The sequence below is a fragment of the Coloeus monedula genome, assembly GCF_965178545.1.
Source record: "Coloeus monedula genome assembly, chromosome: 1".
In the NCBI taxonomy this organism is placed as follows: domain Eukaryota; kingdom Metazoa; phylum Chordata; class Aves; order Passeriformes; family Corvidae; genus Coloeus; species Coloeus monedula.
Genome location: NC_138781.1, coordinates 129,614,392 through 129,636,667, shown reverse-complemented (window position 1 = coordinate 129,636,667; position 22,276 = coordinate 129,614,392). Strand labels below are relative to the sequence as shown.

Sequence of the window (22,276 nt, the reverse complement as noted above, 5' to 3'; positions counted from 1 at the left end):
TGAAAGCAAGCATGAGAATATAAGAAAATGTAAGATTTTGCTGCTGAAATGATACAATTTATTTTAAAAATTTTCATTGCAAAATTCAAAACAAGAGTTTCAGAAATACAAAGATATGAGCCAGTATGAAGATAATACAAAAAGAAAATATGTTCCAAAAAATTTACAGAAAATACATAATTGAGACAGTGTTTTATTCTAAGAAGAAATACTGTATCTCAATTACTTTCCTCAGGAAAAAAGGAAAAGTCAAAGTATGTACAAGCAGAACATGCTTGATATCTGAGATGATATCTGAAACCCAAATTAGACCACTGCTTGCATAATTATAATATACATGCCTTGACTATGTATTTTCACCCGTTCATGATCATATTCAGCATATAAATTAATTACAGAATTAAACATCAGATAAATTTCAGGTGAGAGATCAGTATTCAATACAATCATGCATTACTACACGGAATGATTTTTCATATTCAATCCAGAAAAAAAAAAAAAATCTGATATATAAACCAGAATCCTAAGTGCTCAAGAGTCTTTTTAGATAGATGGCAATCAGTGCCCCTTCCAACTTTATTTTAAATGAGATTTTACAAACCACTATATCAAATAAATAATAAATTTTTACTGCATACTTTGAGAACTAATATTTAGAAGGGAAATGGAACAATTCATAACATTAACTTCATACCTACAACAGTTTTGCTAACACCACTTGGCTGTGGTAAGCGTGATGATGGTGATGGTGTTGATCCTACAGAAGGCATCTTCTTAACCGCAGGAGGTTTGTACTGTAACAAAATACAACCTAGAAATTTAAGCAATTAAATCAAGCTATCTATATAACACAACAGGTAGTTCTTTCAGGTACTGTGGGAGAACAATGATGATTTCCTACTAGGCAACCTGTTTCTTCTATGGGAACATGCAAATGGTTTCTGATAGTCTGTTTTCTAATACTTACAGATGATACAAGCAGGAAACATTCTCTAACTTAGTGGCTTTGTTTTGTTGTTCAACTGTATGTCTCTCTGCATTTTTTGCTTTTCTACAGATTTTATCATCTTTTTCCATAGCTGGAATTAAACTCAAGTTAAGATAAAAAGTATCACCTCATTACCAATTAATTTAGAAAAGAATACTCAAGGGCAGAACTATTTTTGTCTTTCAAACACAAATCTTACTTTCACCTGTGGCATCTGGACCAGTCTCTGCACTGATTCAAGATATTGTGTAATACACCTGAATCCTCCTAAAGCCTCTAATTAGTCAAAATACTGCTGACAGTTGTCCTGTAGTCAGGTACCTCTGTTTGCCCCCTAAGCAACTATCTTTAATAGGATTCAGAAACTAGCACAACAGAAATTCAACTTCCTTTACAAAAACTGCATCTCTATTTCCTCCTGCTGTCTTTACCTGTCATTTGCACATTTCTCAATTACATTTATGACTGGTTTTGGCTTTGCAACTGCTGCCATCTGACTTACGGACCTCTGCAGTTTAAGAAAGCAAAAGCCTCATCCATACTTAAGCATCTAATTTCAGTCAGTGCAAATAATAAAATTACAGAATAAAACAGTTGATTCCATTTAAAAGCAACACACTATTTGACAAGCTTCATTTGACATTGACTACAAGTTCCAAGTTAAGAAAAGTGTTATAGCTCACCTGTGTTCGAGTAGGAAGCTTCCCTTTGGTATCAGCTGCCAATTTCCCCTTATTAGTAATACGTGCAGCTTGCTCCTTACAGAAATTGATGTGTCTGTCAGCTGCATTTTCATTAAATCTCCTCTGACAGTACGGACACTGAATGTAATCTTAAAAACATAAAATCTAACATTAATAATACGTTTTAAAACTGAGACTGTTTGAAAGTCTTTTAAAGAGCAGTCCCTCCTCCAGGGGAAATTATGGCTTCTTGAATCTGAAAATGAAATACAGATTTCTAAGTAAAAGAATATTATCCACATGTAACACAAAAGATGTTTCTAGTTTGATGGATAAGAATAAGAGTAGTTGAGGGTTAGAAGTAACCTCAGCAAAATGAGAAACACTTTAAGAGATGCTGTTCTGCAGAGAAGGTAGCCAAAGAGGTACAAGGACATGGCAGAGACATCAGCTAGAAGGAAGTGGAGAAGAAGCTAAATAAACAAACAATCAAAAATTAAAAAAAAATCACAAACAGTTCAGTTTGTTCAAGATAATGGGAATACATTAAAACCTTTCCCACACAAGCAGAAAAAGACAACAAAATCTGTTTCCTATGGCAATTTTGAAAGAACTGAGAAATAACTAACTGCAATACTAGAAGTGATCATTAAAAAAAAACCAAACAGAAATTTAACAAAAAAAAAGAATCTAAAGAAACTCAGCCAAAATTAGGAGCTGTTTCTAGAGACATGCAAAAGAAAGTAACTGGTGGCTGTATTACTTTTGCATAGTACACACTGCAAACAGTATTACATGCAGGAAATATTACTCTCATTGGGGAAAAAACAGAAAGGGCAACATAAATGCTTAAAATATTAAAAGAAACATCACCTGTATGCTGGAAATACAGATTTCAAAATACAGTGCCCTTGGAAAATTATATGTTTGGACTGCAGTTTCAGACAGGTATTTTCAGTGTCTAGAGATATTGATGCTGTATGCCCCAGATTAGAGTATTCAAAACCATGCAAGCTTCAACTTAAAAAAAGCTTGATGTTGGCAAAGCAGGTTAAATTAGTGTGTTTCTAGGTCATTTTAGAAATTTATTGAAGAAAATGAGGTGAAATTCAACAGCCACTGCCTCCAAAATTACAATTAGATATTATAAAATCTAAAATAAGTTTTGGATTACATGTTACTAGCCCAAATGTGGCAGATCTGGCTTAAAGATTTGTCCCTCTAAAAATTAGTAAACTGTTTTGAGTAAGTTAAATGATGTAATGGCCACCAAACCATGAACTGTGACCCAAGAAGTGTGAGCTAAGGACACAGGAAGAACACAGAGAAGTGACAGCATGGGAATCTCATGGGGTAAAACAACTATTATTTATTTACTTAACATATACTCTGCTACTGTCAGAACACTCAAACATCAACTATACCTTAAGAGAGAAAAGCTCAGAAACAGAATTGTAATATCTATGTAGTCAAACTAAAATTGTTCCAAAGAAAGTAAAAAAAAGAAAAAAAAACTAATAAAGCAGCTGTGAAAGCCCCTAGATAATAAGCCATTTCTGTCTGGTGCAGAGCTCAGTTCCCACAGAAAACTTTCAAAGTCCACAAACGTATCAGACTGTAGAGGATGAATGTATACTCTTAAGAATCAGGAATTGTATCTTCATCCTTTTGTCAAACACATAGTACCAGTCAGACACTTGGCTGATGCCTTGAAGTGGCTACCTGAAAACAGAGGCCAGACAAGATTAAAAGAATAAAAGCAAAGCAGGTACTTATTGAGGGCCTTCAATAGGAACACCTTGGGAGTCAAAAAGTCTCTGAGGGGCTACATCTACAATGGACACTTGGTCATGGGTTTTTCAAACTTTTATAAGTTTGGTCCATTTGCATATCAGGGTTAATTTTCCAATTACAATTTCAGGTAATTACCCCAAGTTTGTTCCCCCTCGCCAGAGGCTTAGTTTACATATTTTGGGCCTGGGACAACAAGGTGTCCTTGAGTCCAGGCCCAGAGAGGGTTTGTTATGTCTAACAGTAGCTAACAGGCTACATGAAGTTTTAGAGCTATACACTAAACCAGTACAGGGTCTGAAAATACAAAGGCTAAATCCTATGGCACAATGGCTATCTGAAAGTACTGCTCATACTGTCCAGATGAACTTCTAGGATTCAGTGTAAGCTCTACAAAAAAAAGCTAATCAAAATAAGAGGGCAGTACACACACAGTCAAGTTCAGGGAGATGGAAGAAGCAGCAATACTGTTTATTTGCCAACTCAGAGCAGTTAAGTAGAAAATATGAATACGAGATTCTTTCCATTAAAAGGAAAAAGACTTGCTGCTTGTTAGAAACAAAGACAAGAGTTGACTAGGAGGCGATGGATACACTCATGGTACCACGCACAATCTTCTCTCTCTCCTACATGAGAAGTGGAAAAGGAGCAACAGTAGCTGCCTCTGCGCTATTTGTAAGAAGAGTATCCACTGATCACTTTGTGCATGGTCTCTTCATTCCTGGTTTCCTCTCCCTAAGTCTTACCCACTGCAGCAGGATGAAGCCAGGAGACTAAAACCAACTACAACTAGATAGATTATAGATATGCTATATAGATTATTAATGATTCTTTCCATGATCAAGCCTTGTGATTCTTATGCACAGCAAAAGCTATTAGCCATTGGCTTTACTTTAAGATGGCTTTACTTTAAGATGGCTTTACTTTTTAAGATTAGCTATATCGCTTTTCAAGACTGTGAGTACAGAAAGCGGAATAATACAGCTTCTTACAGTGAATGCACAATTACAATCCTAATACTGGACTAACACATCTCCTGCAGAGAAACAAGGTAGGGAACACTTTACATCCTCACTTGACCACAGACAGGCAGAAGCAAACATGTTTTTTTCCCAATCTTTCTGAAAATAGCCATTAAGCTGATCAAATGGTTTAGCTCTCAGGACAAGAGGAAAAAATATATTCTTCAACCTATTATCATATCCCAGAAGTTAAATGAACAGTGTATTTCCTTCTCATTAACATCAGACTGCTTGAACACTTTATCCAGTCTCAGTTCTGAAGGTACCCAAGGACTGTCACAACCTCGATAATACAAACTTCACACATCTCATATACCCAAAACACAAGTACCCCCACTACATGAGGGATTAAGGTGTACACTGCATACATAAAACCAAATGTGAATTCAGCAAGAAATGGGAGAGATTACATTTGAAGAACACAAAAGTGCATTCCCACAACATAAATATGTTGTGGGTGTCAGCTAATTAAAAAGGCAGTCTGCTATTTCTGTGCAGTTCCACTGTTGTGAGCACAAACAAGGTATTGAAACAATTTGTCCAGCCTATGGTTTATAAGACAGTATCAAGGTGCAAGTTGGCCACAGCTACCTTTCCACACATTAAAAACAAAGTCATGGGCTTTGAAAGCTACACAGGATGTGAGTCAGCCAGATCCACAGTCACAACCCAGCATCTGCATCTTCAAGAACTTGTGAATGTTGTATTCCAACAAATTCCTTTTCAATTCAAATTTCTACACACTAACTTAAAAAAAAGTATGTAAGGAACTTGACTACTTTACATACCAGGGTCATACGATGGTGGGGGTGGTGGAGGGAGTTTTCCACCATCTTTAAGATTAAGTCCTTTGGCTGCTCGTATAGTTGCTATAAATTCCTCATGCTTTCGTCTCCAGTTAGACGGTTTTTTGGGTGGTTCTGGCTAAGAGGCAAAAAAGAAAGCTTCGTATGTTTGAAGTTTCTACTTGAAGCTAAGTATGCACCTTATTTTAGTATATAACATCATAGTTCGATTTCTTCCAGATTTTAGTTGATCTAACTAACACAAACTGCCAGCAGAAATAAGCCTTATTAAAATGCATATATATTTGCCTAAAATGTTCATATGCAGAGTAAATTATAACATACCCGTGGCTTAAGAGGTTTTACTGTGGGAATGTCAGTTCCTTCTGCTCTCTGTCGGCTGGAATCGAACGTCTTCCTTTTCTTGGCAGAAGTTTTTTGGCAAATGGGTCCATGCTTTTTCTACAAGCAGAAGCAAAATAAAAGGAGAGAACAAAACTCACTTTGAAAACAGAAGTTATTAGCACATTAGTTCCCTCTTTCTTGATACAAAAATTAGCAAAAAAGGCCCAAGTCTTGATTAATAAGCTCATATTGTTTTAATTTAAACATTTTTGCCAGCCACTACCTTTAAAACAGAACTACAGGAATTCACAAATGCATATACACAGTCACAAAAACATGGGTGATAATGAAGAAGAAAATTAGAAGGCAGCTATATTTGCTCCTTGCACATAAAAAATTGATAGGTAGGCAGCATTTGCATTGAGTGGCAAAACAAATCATAGGTGTCTGAAATTCATATTCACATTTAAGGACAGACTGATTTTTATTAACAACGGAGAAGAGAGTTTTAGAGATGGCTAACAAAACATTTCATTTACTAGCTGAGACTTAAAACTGCAGAAGACAAGGATTGATTCTGTAACCCTAAAGAAGATGCTTTTAGAGGCATGTATGATGGGAACCTTAAAATAAAATTAACTCCCTTCAAAGGAGCTTCAAAACTGAGACAACTGGAATCAGTAATTATTTGGGGCGGGAAAACCCAAAAACAAAACCCCAAAAACAAAGCACCTAGATCTATTTTATTTAGCTATAGTGAGCACTGCTAAACTTTCATAACAGCTTATCAAATCTAAAAGCCAACAGTGCTCACACCACTTACCAGTGCTGCTGGAAAGAAAGTTCTTCCACAAATCTTACACGGCAACAGATCTCCAGCTTGCACTGCAACCTCACCTTAAAAAAACCAACATACTTCTTTAAGAAAATGTGATTAAATTAATGACAAAACATTATTTCAAAAATGCTAACTTTATATACACTTAGCAATAATAACAGTTGCTATTACTGTTGAAGTATACATCCTTTGACTTGCGCAGAGACTATGCAGATAAGAAAAGCAAAGAATATACTGAAGTCCTTAGGTACTTTTGGAAGCTGTCAGGCCCAGCAACATGTCACCAGCAATTCTGTTAATTTAAAATACAGAACTCCACTCCCTTAAAAGGATGCATATCAACATGCAAATGACAAATCCCCTGTAAGTTCCAATGACAGCTTAAATACACACCAAGAATTGAGCTATTTAGTGGGTATTTCTGTGTCTTTGGAAGAGATCAAATTTAGTATCAAATATAAAAAATACATATTCCATCATTTATTTTGCTCTACTAAGTCAAACTATTCCACTTTCTCTTGTAAAGGAAACAGTATTTTATGCTATTTTTACTATATATTTTATTCAGATTATTACTGATGCTTTACAGAAGTGTTTCTGATGTTGTTATTCAAGCATTGGTAACAAAAATGTAAATAGCATACTTGACATACAGCAGATCCACAGAACCAGACAAAAGACCAACAAGTCAAAGTATCAGACCTATGCAAGCAAATATATTTATATAGCATGCATTATGCAACGGAGTCGTGGCAAAACTTTTATTTCCCAATAGAAGCCATCTATTATATCTAGTACTATACCAGAGGAATGCAGGGATATTTTTATATCGTGTATCCATCAAGACAGAGGCAGTAAATTCGGATTAATTTTGAGACTTACTAGTAGCTTTCTCTGTACTCAATCTGACAATTGCAGACAATATGACTGCCTCTATTTAAACCACATTAAAATAAAACCACTTCAAATTGACTTGTATTTTAGGCAAAGCAGCATCTTAAAAACTAACAAAGTTATCAGCATAGCAATGTTCACTGATTTGATCGGCTTTTGTTCCCAGTTTCCCAGTGGAAAACTGTTTTTCACCTAAACATACACACTTGCTAACTAAGTGTACGACCAGTCCTAAAAAAAGGAATAATTTCATGAAATACTTCACAGGAAACAAACAGATTCAGGCAGGCAGTTCCCACTGAAAACCTTTTCCGAAATGCAAAGATTAAAACTGAGTGAGACTTCTACTAACAATAAAGAACTATTGTCTACTTTTGACTTTTTCAATAACTTAAAGCAAATCCATCACCAGTATGTAACTACACACAATGTGTTAGTTGTATGAACATAATATGGAGTACAATGCATTTTAAGAATTATAAATCACAAGAAAAGTGCAGTTTAAAACATGTATGTTCATACCTTTAATTAATTTATATACCTTTTCCATGTAGATATGAATAAACCTGTCCTTACAACAGCATAGCAGGACTGCACTGACAGTAGCCAAGTTTTACAACTTAAAGTCATAATCAAACTTCCTTTTGTGCCACCTAAATATCTGTGCATTTAGATGTACACAAGTAGGAGAAGTAGGAAAAATGCAAAACATGGAGATAAATCTTGGTTTTCTTCTATTCTTGCATTTGAATTATACTTGAATGCTATGAAGATTTACTAGGAACTTATTTTTTAACTGTATTTTTTGAATGTCTTTTTTAAAAAATCATGTCTGAAAATTTTTCCATAGGTCTGTTTTATTAAATCCACAAGTCTGAGCACATGAACACTGGTACAAAGCTTAGATAGCTGGGAACCTGCCCTCAACACTGATCTGAAGGGTAAGAAGCCATGGTTGTAAGCTTTTCTCAATTATTCCACTCAAAAATACCAGGCATGCACAGATTTGTTTATTTCATGACTTCATTCTTCAGAGTCTCTAGCACTCTTACTAATGATAACCTACATCACTGCAAACTCACTTCTGCTAAAGAGTTGAACTTCTTTTTATGACATCATTCTAATACAACCCTCAGCTTTGCAGAAACAAGTGAGAGAGGCATTTCCCAAAACCACAAAGTGACACTGTCTGTGTCTTCAACAAATTAGCTGAAATAAATCAGAACTAGTGATCTTGAAATAAGGTATACAGTATATGATTAAGGATTTGGCTGAGAAGATAATTCATTCAAATACCTGCCTTTTTAAAAGAAGCTACATGCCCCACAGTTTTCTTCTGTGCTCACTGAACTCTAGAATTTGAGCTGATGTTTAAATTCCACATTAAAAGAAGCAGACTTGGTAGTTGCTCACCTAACAAGCAGTATTTACATATGACATATCAATGCACAAAGAATGCCAATTACCACTTAGTGCAGCTACAGTTACAGAGCTGGATTTCCTCACAGCATTCCTACTCTCCCTTGTTGCTGGCAGGTAATCACATTTGCCTAGAGCTATTTCTACTGCCAACCCCTCCCATGTAACACAAATCACTGACCCAAAGCACATAAGGAAGTTATTTAAAAAAATCAAAGTTCCTGAAGTTTTGTTGAAAATGGGAAGCCAAGTGTCCTTTATATTTGCATACTTACCCCTTCAGCTTTTTAAGTCCTCTGTGATTTTCCTCACTTTCAAAGTAAAAAAAAAAAAAAAACAACCCAAACTAAACAAACCAGAACCACAAAACCTTAACATTTCTCTCTAGGAGTCCATGAGTCTTCCCTTACAGAAGGGTTAGCAATGTTATCTGATAACTTAAAATAACACAAAATCTGATAACTTAAAAGAAAGACATGGGAATAAAATTGTGAAAGTTGCAATTGAGTTAATTTTGGCTTTGTTTTGTTTATTTTTTAAAAAGACATTCATGTGTGATCTCTATTGCAATTTTTTTTCTGAAAAATGTTAACTGAAGTGGTTTTTAATTTGGGATGCACTGAGGGGAGCAGGTTTAAAAAAAAGAAACACTCAAATCAGGAAACAGAAGGAAGATATGCTTGATAAATTGGCCTGAGAATAGAAACTGGTAGTAAGATAGTTTCATGGCAATTTTCTTCAGTCGGTAAATTTAGCAACAATGCAGGACTTCTTTTTAAAATCATTTTGGTTATACAGCCACAGAAAACCCAAGATCCAGCAGGTACACTTCTTCTCCTTTTTACCAAGTTTAATACCGCTAATCACCAGCAGTTTAGATGCTTGTATTAAACATGAATGCAGTTAACTTGAAGAAGGATTGAAATAATTACTACTGCTTATCTAATCAAAACACATCTAGAGAAAAGATAAATATGATCAAAAATGTTATGTGAATACCACAGAAGTGGTATTTCAGTGGAAGTGATGACAGAATTACGATACAGAGCTTTACACCCTATTCTACTGCCTGCCTGAGACCAGGTCTCAGATAAAAACAAAGTGTACAGCCTAGTATGATGCTGGGTTTCTGACCTAAACAACCAGACTGGAAGCAGCAGGATATATTACAATAATCTTATCATTTGTGTTTATAAACTGCCCCTGTCAGGGCTCCTCCTCCTCCTCCTGCTATTACAGCTGGTGATGGGGTCCGCGGCTCTGACCCAGGAAGAGGTGACCGGTCCGGGGAGATGGTCCCGAAAGGAATCGCCTGCCCAAGTCCCGGTGTCTTCCCTCAGCTGCTGGCAGGAGGGCCCGTGCAGAAGCTGTCAGCTCTTTAGTGATATCAGCTCGTGATTCCAGCTCAGCTCTGCAGGGCAGCCTCCAGGCCAAACCAGAGAGAGAGACGAGAGGCCCGTGTGGCTGGTTCCGCACAGAAGGTAGCTTTATTGTGGGTCCCCTCCGGCGAAGGGGAGAGCCAGGGACGAGAACCCTCTCTCTCACAGGGGCCCATTGGGCTGGCTTTTATAGGGATATAGGGGATCAATAAAGGCCAATGGGTTACAGGGGATCTGGGATGGGAACACACCAATGGGTTACGACGAAATCTGCATAGTGTCTCCTAAAGGATTGTGGGTCTGTCTTTTCTCGCCGTGACCAAAGAAGTGGTTGCCTTTCCAGGGAGTCCTGCTGGGCGATTGTAAAATCTTTTATCTCAGCAGAGACCCCTACAGGGCAGGGGCTGGGCATATCCCACATCCCGCTACTTCCAAATCACTGGGTTTGTACCTACACAAGTTATTACACACATTCCTTCTGAGTATGGTCACAGTCTAGTTGCCTATACTTTCTGATCTTGAAGTTAAGAGTTTAGCTGTAAAGTCTGGGTGGACCACTAAGTCTGACAGTACAGCTATACAGGCAGTCTCCAGATGTATCAAGGTGCTTTCAATATTATAGATAAGTTTAGACTTCCTTGAAACCTAGATTTCCAGGGAACAACAACTTTTTTTCCTCTCCTCTCATATTCAAATACCACAATTGATTTACAGCAGAAAGGGCAAGCTGACAGTTCTCAGTCTACCTATCTCAGTACAGCATGCAGATCCCATCAATATAAACAGGTTCGATCTGACAGTCACAGCCATAGCACTTGTTCTTGCTGCCATGTTTACAGATAAAGCAGTTGTGTTAATAGACCTAGAGGGAGAGGAAGTCCTCAGTATTGCTGAACAGCTAATAACTGAAGTTTTGTTACACTTTTCTCTTTTGGAGAGCTCTATCTAGCCAAGTATGTGTGTGCATTTAGACATAAATTGCAGAAACAAGACTGCACTTCATAACAGTATTTTGTCATGCGGTAAAATCTGTCTGACTGCCCTTCAAAATCTTTTATTTATCTACAGCAGTGACAGTACTAAACTATTTGGGCCAGAAAACTGTGATAATCAGAATCATCAAGCCTCTCTGAATTCAAACGTGCAAAAACATGCTGGTACAATTCCCTGCCTTGGGACTAGGTACCTGTTTGAAGCCAGTAAGTAATCTCGAAGTGTTGAAAGTTGTTGAAAGTCCTCCACTTGAAGAGCACTTGCCAAATTCTTTTGCAAAACTGTATTTATTGCTTTTAGCATAACTCCATTCTCATCTCCAAAAGGAAGGTATTTTTCACTTAAGAGTTGCACATATTTATGGTACAATAAAAAATACAGTTCATTTCCCACATTAGTTAGAATCTGTATCAGCAAGCCACAGCATATGGTTCTTGAAGGTCCGCCCAGTCTCTAACATATGTCCAATAATCAATAATGACTGGATTATACTTTTTTAATCAACATATTAAATAACTGTAGCCTAACTAAAGGCAAATACTGCAAGTCAGAGCCACCTAAAAATTACACCAATGCAGTGAGACAGGTAGGGAACACTTCACAGAATCATAGAATAGTTTGGGTTGGAAGGGGACCTTGAAGATTACCTAGTTCCAACCCCCCTCCTATGTGTAGGAACACCTTCAACTGGACCAGGTTGCACAGACCCTTGAACATTTCTTTAAACAGCCAAAAACAATATAGAGCATTAATTTTTTAAAAGCAGTCTGAAAGATAATTAAAAAACATAATGAAAATATGAATGTACCAAAGTAGGAAAAAAGTATTCCAATAATGACCTAAGTTTTGCAAATTTGCATTAGTTTGTCAAAAGGAGTTTTGAAATGCAAATGCAAGTCAGGCGAATACACTGACTGTAATTCTTAACAACAGGCAGTACTTGCCATACTTCAGTCAAGTCTGCTTGATAAATGCTGACGTGTATGTTTTAGCCCACCAAGCACATCCCTTCTCCTCTGCTATTCTGCAGTTTGCATGAAAGAGACAAAGGAAGAGGAAATCATAGCAAGCCCTGCCTCTCAGTATTCAACTATTCATATACTTTGAAATTTTTAAGCAGCTAAGTTTTCACAATTGTCTAACAAATAGTAAATCAATCTACTTTTATCCATCTACTCCCAATTTTAGAGCAAAGCCTCATGAATTCTTCTCTACCCCTGTATTGACAATCTTGTATGAACCTGTCACTTCTGCTTCAAAAAGACAACAAAAAGCACTGTAGCATCCATTCCTTTGAGTTGAAAAGACTTTCATAGTACCTCTGCACGTTTTTATATCAGCTTTTCATCCCGACAATGAAAATGCATTATATTTGTCAAAAAATGTGTTATTGCACTGTACATGAATGAGTCTGATGATGGGGAGTTTGGTTTTAGTTCCTTGAAAATAACGTATCAAGGCGAGACCCATTGCCTCAAAGTGACAGCCTGGAGGAGGATTCTATACAGGTTTTTTTTGTGACTGAGAAATGAATTGCATGCAGTCAAGAATGACTGTAACAGCAGCACACACACAACTCACATCATGGTGTACTCCCCTTTACTACAACTGTCTATCCTTCTTTCCTTCCTTCCTCCCTTCCATGAAGCATGACTTTTAATATGAAAACATGCCAGTCACATTATACATCCTTAAAAGTAACCAGCTCTCCTGGACTCCTCTCTATGGCCATATCTCATGGGACTCTTGCAAGCAGATCCCTAAAGTCTCAGCCTGTTCTCCTGAACTCTGGGGCTGCGGTCCTGCTATGTACCCAGTTCCCTCCTCTCAGGATCCTGAATTCAACCATCCTATAGTCACTGGAGGTAAGGCTGCTGACATCTCACATGTCTGTACACATGAAGTGCTGCAGGACTGCTTCCCCTTGTCAGCTCCTTGATCACCTGGGTCAGGAATTTGTCATCCATGCATACCAGAAGCCTCCTAGCTGCTTGTGCCTTGCTGATTTGTCCCTCCAGTATATTAGTTTCTCCAGAGGTTAAAGTCTCTCATGAGGACCAGGGCCCGTGAATCCATGGCTCCCTCCAATTATGAGGGAGACCTCATAGTTTTCTCAAGTGGCTTTTAGGAGACAGCCACAACACCTTTTCCCACACTGGTCTGCCTGCTAACCCTGATTCATACTCCCCCAGGTGGTTCTAAAGCAAAGCTCCGTTGCATTCTCACTGCTCTCCCACATAAAGGGCAACTTCCCCCCTTGCTGTCCAGCTGGTTCTTCCTGAAGAGCCTGTACTCATCCACCACAGCACAGGAGTCCTGTGAGCTGTCCTACCACCTACACATGACCCCAACTAGATCCTAGCCCTGCAAGTGAGTGCAGACCTCCAATTCCTCCCATTTGTTCCCATACTGAGTATTAATGTAGGCATTCTAAAGAGTGACTCAGTCATGACAGTCATCCAGAAAAATCTATGAAACCTTGCCCTGCAAAGCCTATGAAAACACAACTAAATCAAAGGCAAATAAGCAGCACTATTTGATCAATCTGAATTCCACATATTCTGGTACTTCATTTCCCCATATCTTACCAGCCTAAACTCAGCTTTCTAGATTTTTACTTAAGTAAAATAACCATTCATTAAAAAAATAAAAACATGACGGCTTTAAAAAGAGTAAATACATTTAGCAGTTAAAGAGTGTTAAATGTCAAAATGAGCTCACTTAACAGAGGTGCAAGTATGCCCAGTGCAAAGTCAAATTTATCATTGTGTTTTAATGGCTAACAGAGACAAATAACTTCTTAAAAATAATATACAATAATCTTAGTTTTGCATTTCCATCTTTAATAGTTTCCCAGTTGCTGATTTAAGAACAGTGTACAAAAAAATGAATTTTTTCTTCTGTTGGACAAAAGATGTACGTACTAAAAAAAAAAAAAAGCTGAAGTCAACTGGAGCTAAAGGAAATGGCTGCCAAAGTAAGGAAGCTGCTGCATGGATCCAGTGACAACTCTAAAGGGAAAAGAACACTCACGTTAATATTATTTTTGTTTTAAAATCCAATAATTTTCTAGGCTATTAAGGAAAAAAATAAGACCGGGCATTCTGAAATTCTGTCAAAGCAAGAATAAGCACTTGCTCTCAAGAGTCACATTACTAACATTAAACCCCAAAGGAGAAATCTTGCACTGTTAGGGGTGGAGCAGGGCATTCTCAGACATTCCGCATGCCAGGGCAGGGTCCAGGGACAAACGCTACCACAGCACAGACCCCAGCTCTCAGCAGACAATGCTGTACGGAGAGACCTGGAGGACACACCCAGGCTGTTCAGAGTGCACATGCTTAATCACAGTAGTCCCTACGCAGATCCGAAAGAGCTTGACACTGCAGGCTACTTCCTCAACAAGCAGCCACCCATCCACTTCCCACCGCAACCAGGCTTCCCTGGCTGCTCGAGCGTGGGGCTGGGCAAGCACTGCTGTTACCTACCACAGAGAACTGGACTTCTGCCCTCGGGCACAGCTGCCCCTCTGCCCCTTATTCCTTAGGCTGGGATGGGCTGTGAACAAGTGTGGGAAGCGGCACTTAGCTGGCTCAAGCAGCTGTTGTCGGCATCCTCCCAGAAAAAACAGACTGGAGAGAAGCCGATCAAACACCACCACTGGACTGTTCTGGCTTAAATGAAGTCAGGAATTCAGTGCTTGGCTCCATCTCGCTCAAGCAAAACAGAGAGCAACAAACACGCCAGTGTGACAGCTTTTTTTCTTGACATCCAGCAGCGAAAGCAACAAGAACATGTTGATCCATCAAAAACGGTCCTGAAATTCAGCACATGGTGAACTACTCATGAACGGATTTTTAAGATCACCTTAGAGATCACTACATTTTCAGACAGAGACAGCCTATTGCTCTATTTTCATCAGTAAATTAAACGAAAATTGAAAAACAGCTAAACAGTACACAGACTACAAAGTAACAAATGCAGTGACTTTAGACTTAATATCAGATTTGTCACCTGTAATGACAAGCATGCACTCATCACTTTTACAAAACTTTAAAGGTACAAATTTGACTCAATCTAATAATATAACAATACTGATTAAAAAAAAAGTATTAAAGCAACAGCTTTAAAGGAGCAACAAAAGTAAATTTTAGAAGAAACTTTTAAGTGACACAGAAACCTACTTTGCCATTTCACAAAACATTTAAACTTGCGCAGAGTGAGAAAATGCAACTGCAACACTGAAAATATTATTTAGCGTTTAAAATGTCATTAATGCAGCTCCACATGCCAAGTATTACATATTCATCTTTCCACTTTCTGGAAAGGATCATTATAAACTGGGTAGAGTTCTTTCTTATTAATAGCATGCTTATATAAACCAAAATAAAACAGATCTTTCATCTATAATGCTGAGCTTCAGCAAAGCAAAAGCACCAGATTCTGAGGCTGGAAAGTCCCGGACAAGCATCTTGAGCTGAGGGGGTCTGAGACAGTCATAGACATACCAAGAGACTGCTGTCAACAGATAAAGTCCTGCCCTTCCCCACAACCATGTCCCTCGCACACACAGCTGCCAAGCACCTACTGCACCAGTCAGCTCTGGGAAATGATTTTACTAAGCACTAATATAACGAGGCAGCACGCTGAGCCAGATTTCAGAAGCTGCCCATACTTCTATGTCAGATGGGTATGACTGTGCAATTGTGCATCCAAACACAAATTTAATCAAAGATTGCAACCAGTAAGGCTATTCTGGGTTGCCAATGGAGCAATGACTGAATAAAAACATAATACCCAATGAAATAACTTACTATTATTATTATTATTAGCTTTGCCTACATTTTTTCTGTCCTACGCTGACCTTTCTACAAAAACTTAATCTGAGCCTAAGCTAATATGCATGAAGAGAGACAGCCTCAACTGAAAAACTAAACAAAAGCAAACCCACTTGCTTCAAATATTTGGAAGCAGAATGGGAAGTATTTTATTCTGTTGCAGTTTTTAAAAAATAAAAACATGGCACAAAATGACCCGCAAAAACGTAGAAAATTGTTTTTCAGTTTTCTTTTGCATTCAAGGATGCTGGATAACAGTGTGAGATATGAGTGTTCACAAGGCAAGGACAACAGGAGTTTTAGACATGACTTATTTTCTGTGGTATTCTGAAATTAATCTCTAGTGTTCAGCTCTAGCTTTTGAAAGTACTTGCAAGAAAAGGTTCAGTGAAACATGAGATTTCACCTATTTAGCAGTTCTTCCTCCACTTCCAGTACCTTCTGAAAAACAAACAAGATATAAACCATTTCCAACAAAGTCAGAAACTGGACAAATTTTATTGAAAAAAATCACAAGTTTTTCAGCATTCTGCTGTTATCTGTACATCTACTTTCCTCCTATCCTCTGTAATGAAGGTGCTAGAGCTTACACAACACAGCAAGCATAGCTGGCATTGGTAAATTAGCACACAGCCAAATCAATTGATAGATAGACTGCAGATGATGTACAGTCTCAAATGCAGTCAAACACATAGCTTACTCAAAATCAAGGCAAACTCTCCCCTTTTGGAGAGGTAACATAAAATTGTCCTGAGAGCTGGAATGCCTGACAAGGCATTATTTGATAAACACTGGACACCACCTTTCAAATTTCAAAGGCATTAACAGGCAGCAAAGAAAGCCAAGTGAATAAAAGAAATCGCTTGGGATTTTAATGCCAAATTATGTCCAAATTTAAGAGTCTTGCTGAAGTCACTAGGCACAAGATTAGGGTCTGATTACTGTAAAATCTACTAAAAACAGAACACAGGTATTCTGTGAAAATTACTTCACTACTTCAACTGTTCTAGAAGGGATAAAGAACAGAGACTAGTTTGTGCTTACTCCTTTTTAGGCACTCAGTTACCTCTAGAGAAGTAGAGCACGGAAGACTTAATGACTGTGTTGTACAGTTTCTCGGAACAGGTCTCTATTTTTTTAAGTAGTACGGTTAAAGCAGCACGCAAAACGCAGTACTGACAGGCCTACCAAAATGCTCAGATTGCAAGCTGTAACTTCATGAATTCCAAGCTGATATCTATGTTATGATGGATAACGTCATCGATGAAAATGATGAGCATCGGAGAGCAAGGATATTTTCATTAATTCAAAGGGCACAGGATAAAGTTGCAAATACCCTGTCAGCAAATTCATACCCAGTTTTCTTCACCGCACTGAACACTTCCCTAGCATATTAAGAGGATCTTAACACCCACCTTAGCCATCTGTTACCACAAAAAAAGGGCTCCTGGCAAAGATGCCCGCACGCTGCGCCGCACCCCGCCCGCAGGGGCCCCGGCGAGCGGGCTCGGAGCGCGGCCGCCGCAGGGAGGGGCCGGCGGGGCTCGGTGCGGGAGCCGAGCAGCGCCCGAGACAAAGCGCGGGCAGCCCGGTCCTGCCGCCGCCCGGCCCCGCGGGCTCCGCACAGGGGCCGCTGCCTCCCGCCTTTGTTCCCTGCCCCGTCCCACGGCGCTCGCCCGCCTCAGCGCCGCCGCCCCCCAGCACTCCCGGCCGCAGGGCTCCGGGAACGGAGAAGGCGGTGCCCGGGCCCCGGCTCCCGCCGCCGCTACCGCCCGAGCACGCCCCAGCCGCAACACGAAGCACACACGCGCGTCAGCTGCCCCGGCCCTGCCGCCGCCTCTCACCTTCCAGCCCCTCCATGGCGCGCCCCGACCGCCGGCTCGGGCTGGGCTCGGTTTCCGACCGCCGCTGCTGTGGCAACGCCGCCACCTCCCGGCCCGCCAACATCCGCCGCTCCCATTGGCCGGGCGGGCGGGCGGCCACAGCCCCGGGGCGGGCGGGCGGCCTCTGCTCCCCGGCGCCGCCGCCCCGCCCTGCCCGCGCCCTTCGCCCCGCCCGGCCCGCCCGCTCTGCGCGCTCTGCCCGCCCGCTCTGCCCGCCCGCTCTGCCTCGGCGTCCCGACCGCGCCCCACCCGCCTGGAACCCGGCGGCCCCCGGTAGCCGCCCTTTGCCGGGGGTCACAACCTCGCTCCCCCTCGCCGGGCCCGGGCGGTGTCACCCGCCCTTAGGCTGCGCCCCTGGTTGGGTCTTCCCAAGGGAGCAGGGCACCAGGTCTGGGCATCTCCCGGCAAAAACCAGGCTTATCCTGACTCAGGTGCGATCTGACGGGTCCTGAAGCCCATACGTTGAGGTTATGCTGTGATCAGGATCTCCTTCCAAGAGCAGCGCTTGTACATGAAACACAGGATCACAGAATCATTACGGTTGGAAGGGACCTCTGGGGATCATCCAGTTCCAACCCCTGCCAAGGCAGGGGCACCTGGAGCAGGTGACAGAGGAACGAGTCCAGGTGGATTTTGAATGTCTGCAGAGAGCAAGACTCCACGACCTCCCTGGACATGAAGACCAAAGCGAAGCACATAAGGAGAAATTACCATGCAGTCGACAAAGCATCTGAACCTTCAGTCTCTGGATGGATATGGGCAGCAGCTGGGATGGTGCCAGGGACCCTCCACCCTCAGCACCCAGTAGCTGAACAGATGGGTGCTGATGTGTGGCCATATTGGGTGTCCCCCTGCTTATGGGAAAACCAGCACAACTACAGGAAAACCACAAAAAAATTGTTTTCAGGTTCGTGTCCTGAAAATAATTGCAGACAAAGGATTCCCCCACCCTTTTTTCCTCCTGCTATTTTCTTAACTGAAAAAGATGCTAATATAAGATTAGTATCTTGAGGTAATCTCCTGCTACAGGGTAACATTTGAGTAATGGATGTTTTTGGGAAATAGTGCTACTAAATTGACGTTGGCTAAAGAATTTAAATAATTCTTGATACATATTGAAATTCTACTGTTCCTTTTACAAAAGGTCTCCACATTTTTAGCAACCAAAGCATTTCAGTATTTCTTTCTTCAAGACATTATTTTAAAATTAATTCTTAAGATCTTTTATTTGTCTTTCTTGTGGTAATATGCCATGAGCAACTAATAAAGTTTTTCTAAACTACAATAAATCTTATAGAAATTACTGCTGTCTTTACAGGCACATGCAAATAATTTCTCTTCTTATGCTAGACAAGTTGGTTGATACATCACTGCACATCTGTGAATGCAACCCAAAGAAACAATACTTAAAAACTACATTAAATTGGAGATTATGGTCATGTTGTTTTCTCTGCACCCCCTTAGCATGGAACAAATAGATCCAGATGCTGCATGCCAAACAGCCAGTATGTAAATAATGATTAATATATTATTAAAATCATCATTTGAGACCAAAACTTGGATATATATGGTAATTGTAGCTGCAATTTTTCTAGTTAATTTCGTAAAAGTAAATTTCAGATTTGCCTTTGGTCTCTAGAGTTTATGCTTATAAAATTACAGACCATGCCAGAAGTAACTAGTTTGCTGCCAAGTTGCAGAGTTCTAAACTTTGCAAACAATCCTTTACATCTTTAACACAGAACTTAAATAAGCCTATAGCTAGCAAGCATTTGCTGATAAACTAACCATTAGGATAGTGTACCAGAAGTGCACTTCCTTTCATGCTATTTCCATATGTGGATTGCAAATTCAAAACCAGAGAAGATGTTCTCAGTTTAGTGAAGGGTTTCATGTTGGAGGTGCATTTGATTTGGTTTGGGGTTTATTGTTTCTCTTTGAAATTTGAGGTTATTTATGTTAAAAACTGTGTCATGTCACAGTAAAAGTAAAAACTTCAGGTCACCCACCTTTAAGTGTCTACAATGTGGTGTTCACACCTGAGGTACCTGTCAACTCCCCAGCACAGTTTATAGAGATTTGTCTCTGTAGTTGATATGGTGTATGGGGTCTGCTTGGCCAAATGTATCGTCTGTTCCAGGGTGAGAGACAAGTAAATAGTCAATACCTGCCTCAGAGTAGGATTCTGCTGCAGAGCTGAAAGATTCTTCTGGCTCTTGTGGCTGGTATCTGAACATTTGTTGTGCACCTATGACCATGGACAGCATACTTTAAAGGACTCCTGATGCTGAAAAGTAGCTGTCTTTTAACTGTGTTGTCTGTGTGGGGAATAGGGGACTAGTCCTCCGTGATCATAGCCACTGTATTCCATGAATGCCTTCATAAATTTGCCTTCATACTGAAAAAAACCCCAAGCCTGTGTTTTCCTTCTGTATACCTACCGTGCCAAACTCATGGCTTTGATGCAATGACATTCCGCTAACATTTAGGATTTTTTTTTCCAAACCATATGCTAAATTTGGCAATTGCTACTTAGCACCATGTATGCTTGTGCCAACGTTTATTTCTGGCTTACATATTTTATTGTTTACCTCTTTGATGCATTTATAGGGAATTAACATCCATTCTGTTTCAGTATTTGGCTTGTTAGCTGTCTCGGGGTGACTTGATGTTGTACTCCCTATTGCTGCACTATGCCCAGGAATTAGTATATGTGCCTTTCTGTGCCTTTAAACTGGGCCTGAGAGGGGAGAGAGAAAAATGTACTTTTTCAAAGCAGTTTGTTTTCATGTTCCAAGGACACAGAGATAAAACCTGTCTGCTTCTGCAGCGGCAGGAGCGGGAGGAAGCAGCTTGCTTTCCAGCCAGTTTTCGGCTTTCTTTTTCTCCAGAGAGAGACGGAGAGTTGAATTTTTGTTTTCCTGGGACTTCATTTTTTTTCCCTTCCTCTCTGCTGGACTGTTTCAACATCAGAATACATTGGGAGGAATTTCCACCGAGGCCTTGGCCCTGGAGGTGGGCCCTCCGTGTCCTAGCTCCAAGGAGGAGGACAGAGAGATCTACGGAAGGACTCTGAAACTTTCCCAGGTTTTCTCTCTACAGTGAGAGGTTTCATTATTTAGCATTAGTATCTTTTTCCTGTGTATTTGTAAATAAATAGTTTTTATCTCTTTCACTTTCCTTCAAGGAAAAAGTTTTTTTTCCCGAACCTGGTGCGGGAGGGGTGGTTTGTAACCTGCCTTCTCTCAGAGGATGTATTTCTAAATTTGGCCAAACTGGCACATTAGCCTAAACAAAGTAGAGCTCTTCTGAACTGTCTTCAGCAACTATGCTTTCCATTTCCATAGCCACCATGGTACCCTTTATTGGGCCTATTCCATGTTAGTTCATATTTCACGAGTGATCAGAATCTTCAAGTGTCCCTGAGAGGTGATCTTACTGCATCACTTAGACTTCTTTGCCTCTGCTGGGAATATTTCTACTAATACATTTTAGGTTACATTTGCTATGCTATGGTAAGCCTGTAGGCACCAGTATATATTTAGCTTCTCTTCCATATCAGTTGTTTTACAGAGCCAGCAATGATGATAGAAATTTTTGCCTCTAAAAAGTAATGCAGTCTGAACAACTACTGTTCAGAGTCCTGAGTGTCTCTGAGAAGAATCAGGAAAAAACAGCCCTAAATGCAAAAGCCACATCTTTCTTACTCAAACTTTCAAAGAATTGGAATACAAACACTAGCACAACCACGCCTACCTGTGCCCAAACTCCAGAAGGAATTCCAAAGAAGAGAGGTAAAAGTTAATCTGAGGTATGCTCAGATATTAAGCAGGTGTATAGAGAGGCTGCCTAACATTGACACAGTTTCCAAAAATACTCAGGCCTCCTTCTGCTAGCCAGTAAAGGGAAAGTTTTTCATTTTCTGTTGGTAAAAAAGAGGAGTTTGCCCACAGGGATAAGTTGCAAGAAATAAATTATGAGTTTGTGATAAATTAGAAAAACACATTTTCCCTATGGTTTGTGGGCATAGCCAAAAGTTACAACTTAGTCTGGATCGTTGGTTGGATAAGTCAGCATTTTCAAAAGTGCCTAGAGACATGGAATCATGGGCTAAGATTTGAAAGGGTCCTGAATTTCAAAACTTAGGGAAGCAGTGACACCAAATCTTTCTGCCAGAATCTGTCAAGGCCTCTTGCAGAAGAACTGGAGGACTGTCCTCACAGATCCCAGGTGTATTACTGAGACATAAAGTTGTCTCTTTGCCTGCTTATGACTGGCAGATGTTTATGACTGGCACAGCCTGACTGGCAACAATAAACTTGACTCATTTCCTATGTGTAAGCCCTGTTTGTCATGTAAACCTTCACGTGTGAGAGATACCTGGATTCTGCTCATCTGAAAGGTGCATATTGATCACA

General features: G+C 40.0%; 1 protein-coding gene across 1 annotated transcript in view; it reads right to left on the bottom strand.

The window, feature by feature from the left end:
- ZC2HC1A (zinc finger C2HC-type containing 1A) overlaps positions 1-17,870 on the bottom strand; it is a 31,127-nt gene extending 13,257 nt beyond the window's left edge. The window contains exons 1-6 of the mRNA XM_082278682.1: positions 17,820-17,870; positions 6,438-6,511; positions 5,615-5,731; positions 5,273-5,408; positions 1,672-1,820; positions 695-794 (exon numbers count right to left, since the gene is read on the bottom strand). Coding sequence (XP_082134808.1) covers positions 695-794; positions 1,672-1,820; positions 5,273-5,408; positions 5,615-5,731; positions 6,438-6,511; positions 17,820-17,835 — 592 coding nt within the window. The 5' untranslated portion in view covers positions 17,836-17,870. The remainder of the gene's footprint in view (positions 1-694; positions 795-1,671; positions 1,821-5,272; positions 5,409-5,614; positions 5,732-6,437; positions 6,512-17,819) is intronic.
- Positions 17,871-22,276: the final 4,406 nt, after the last annotated feature.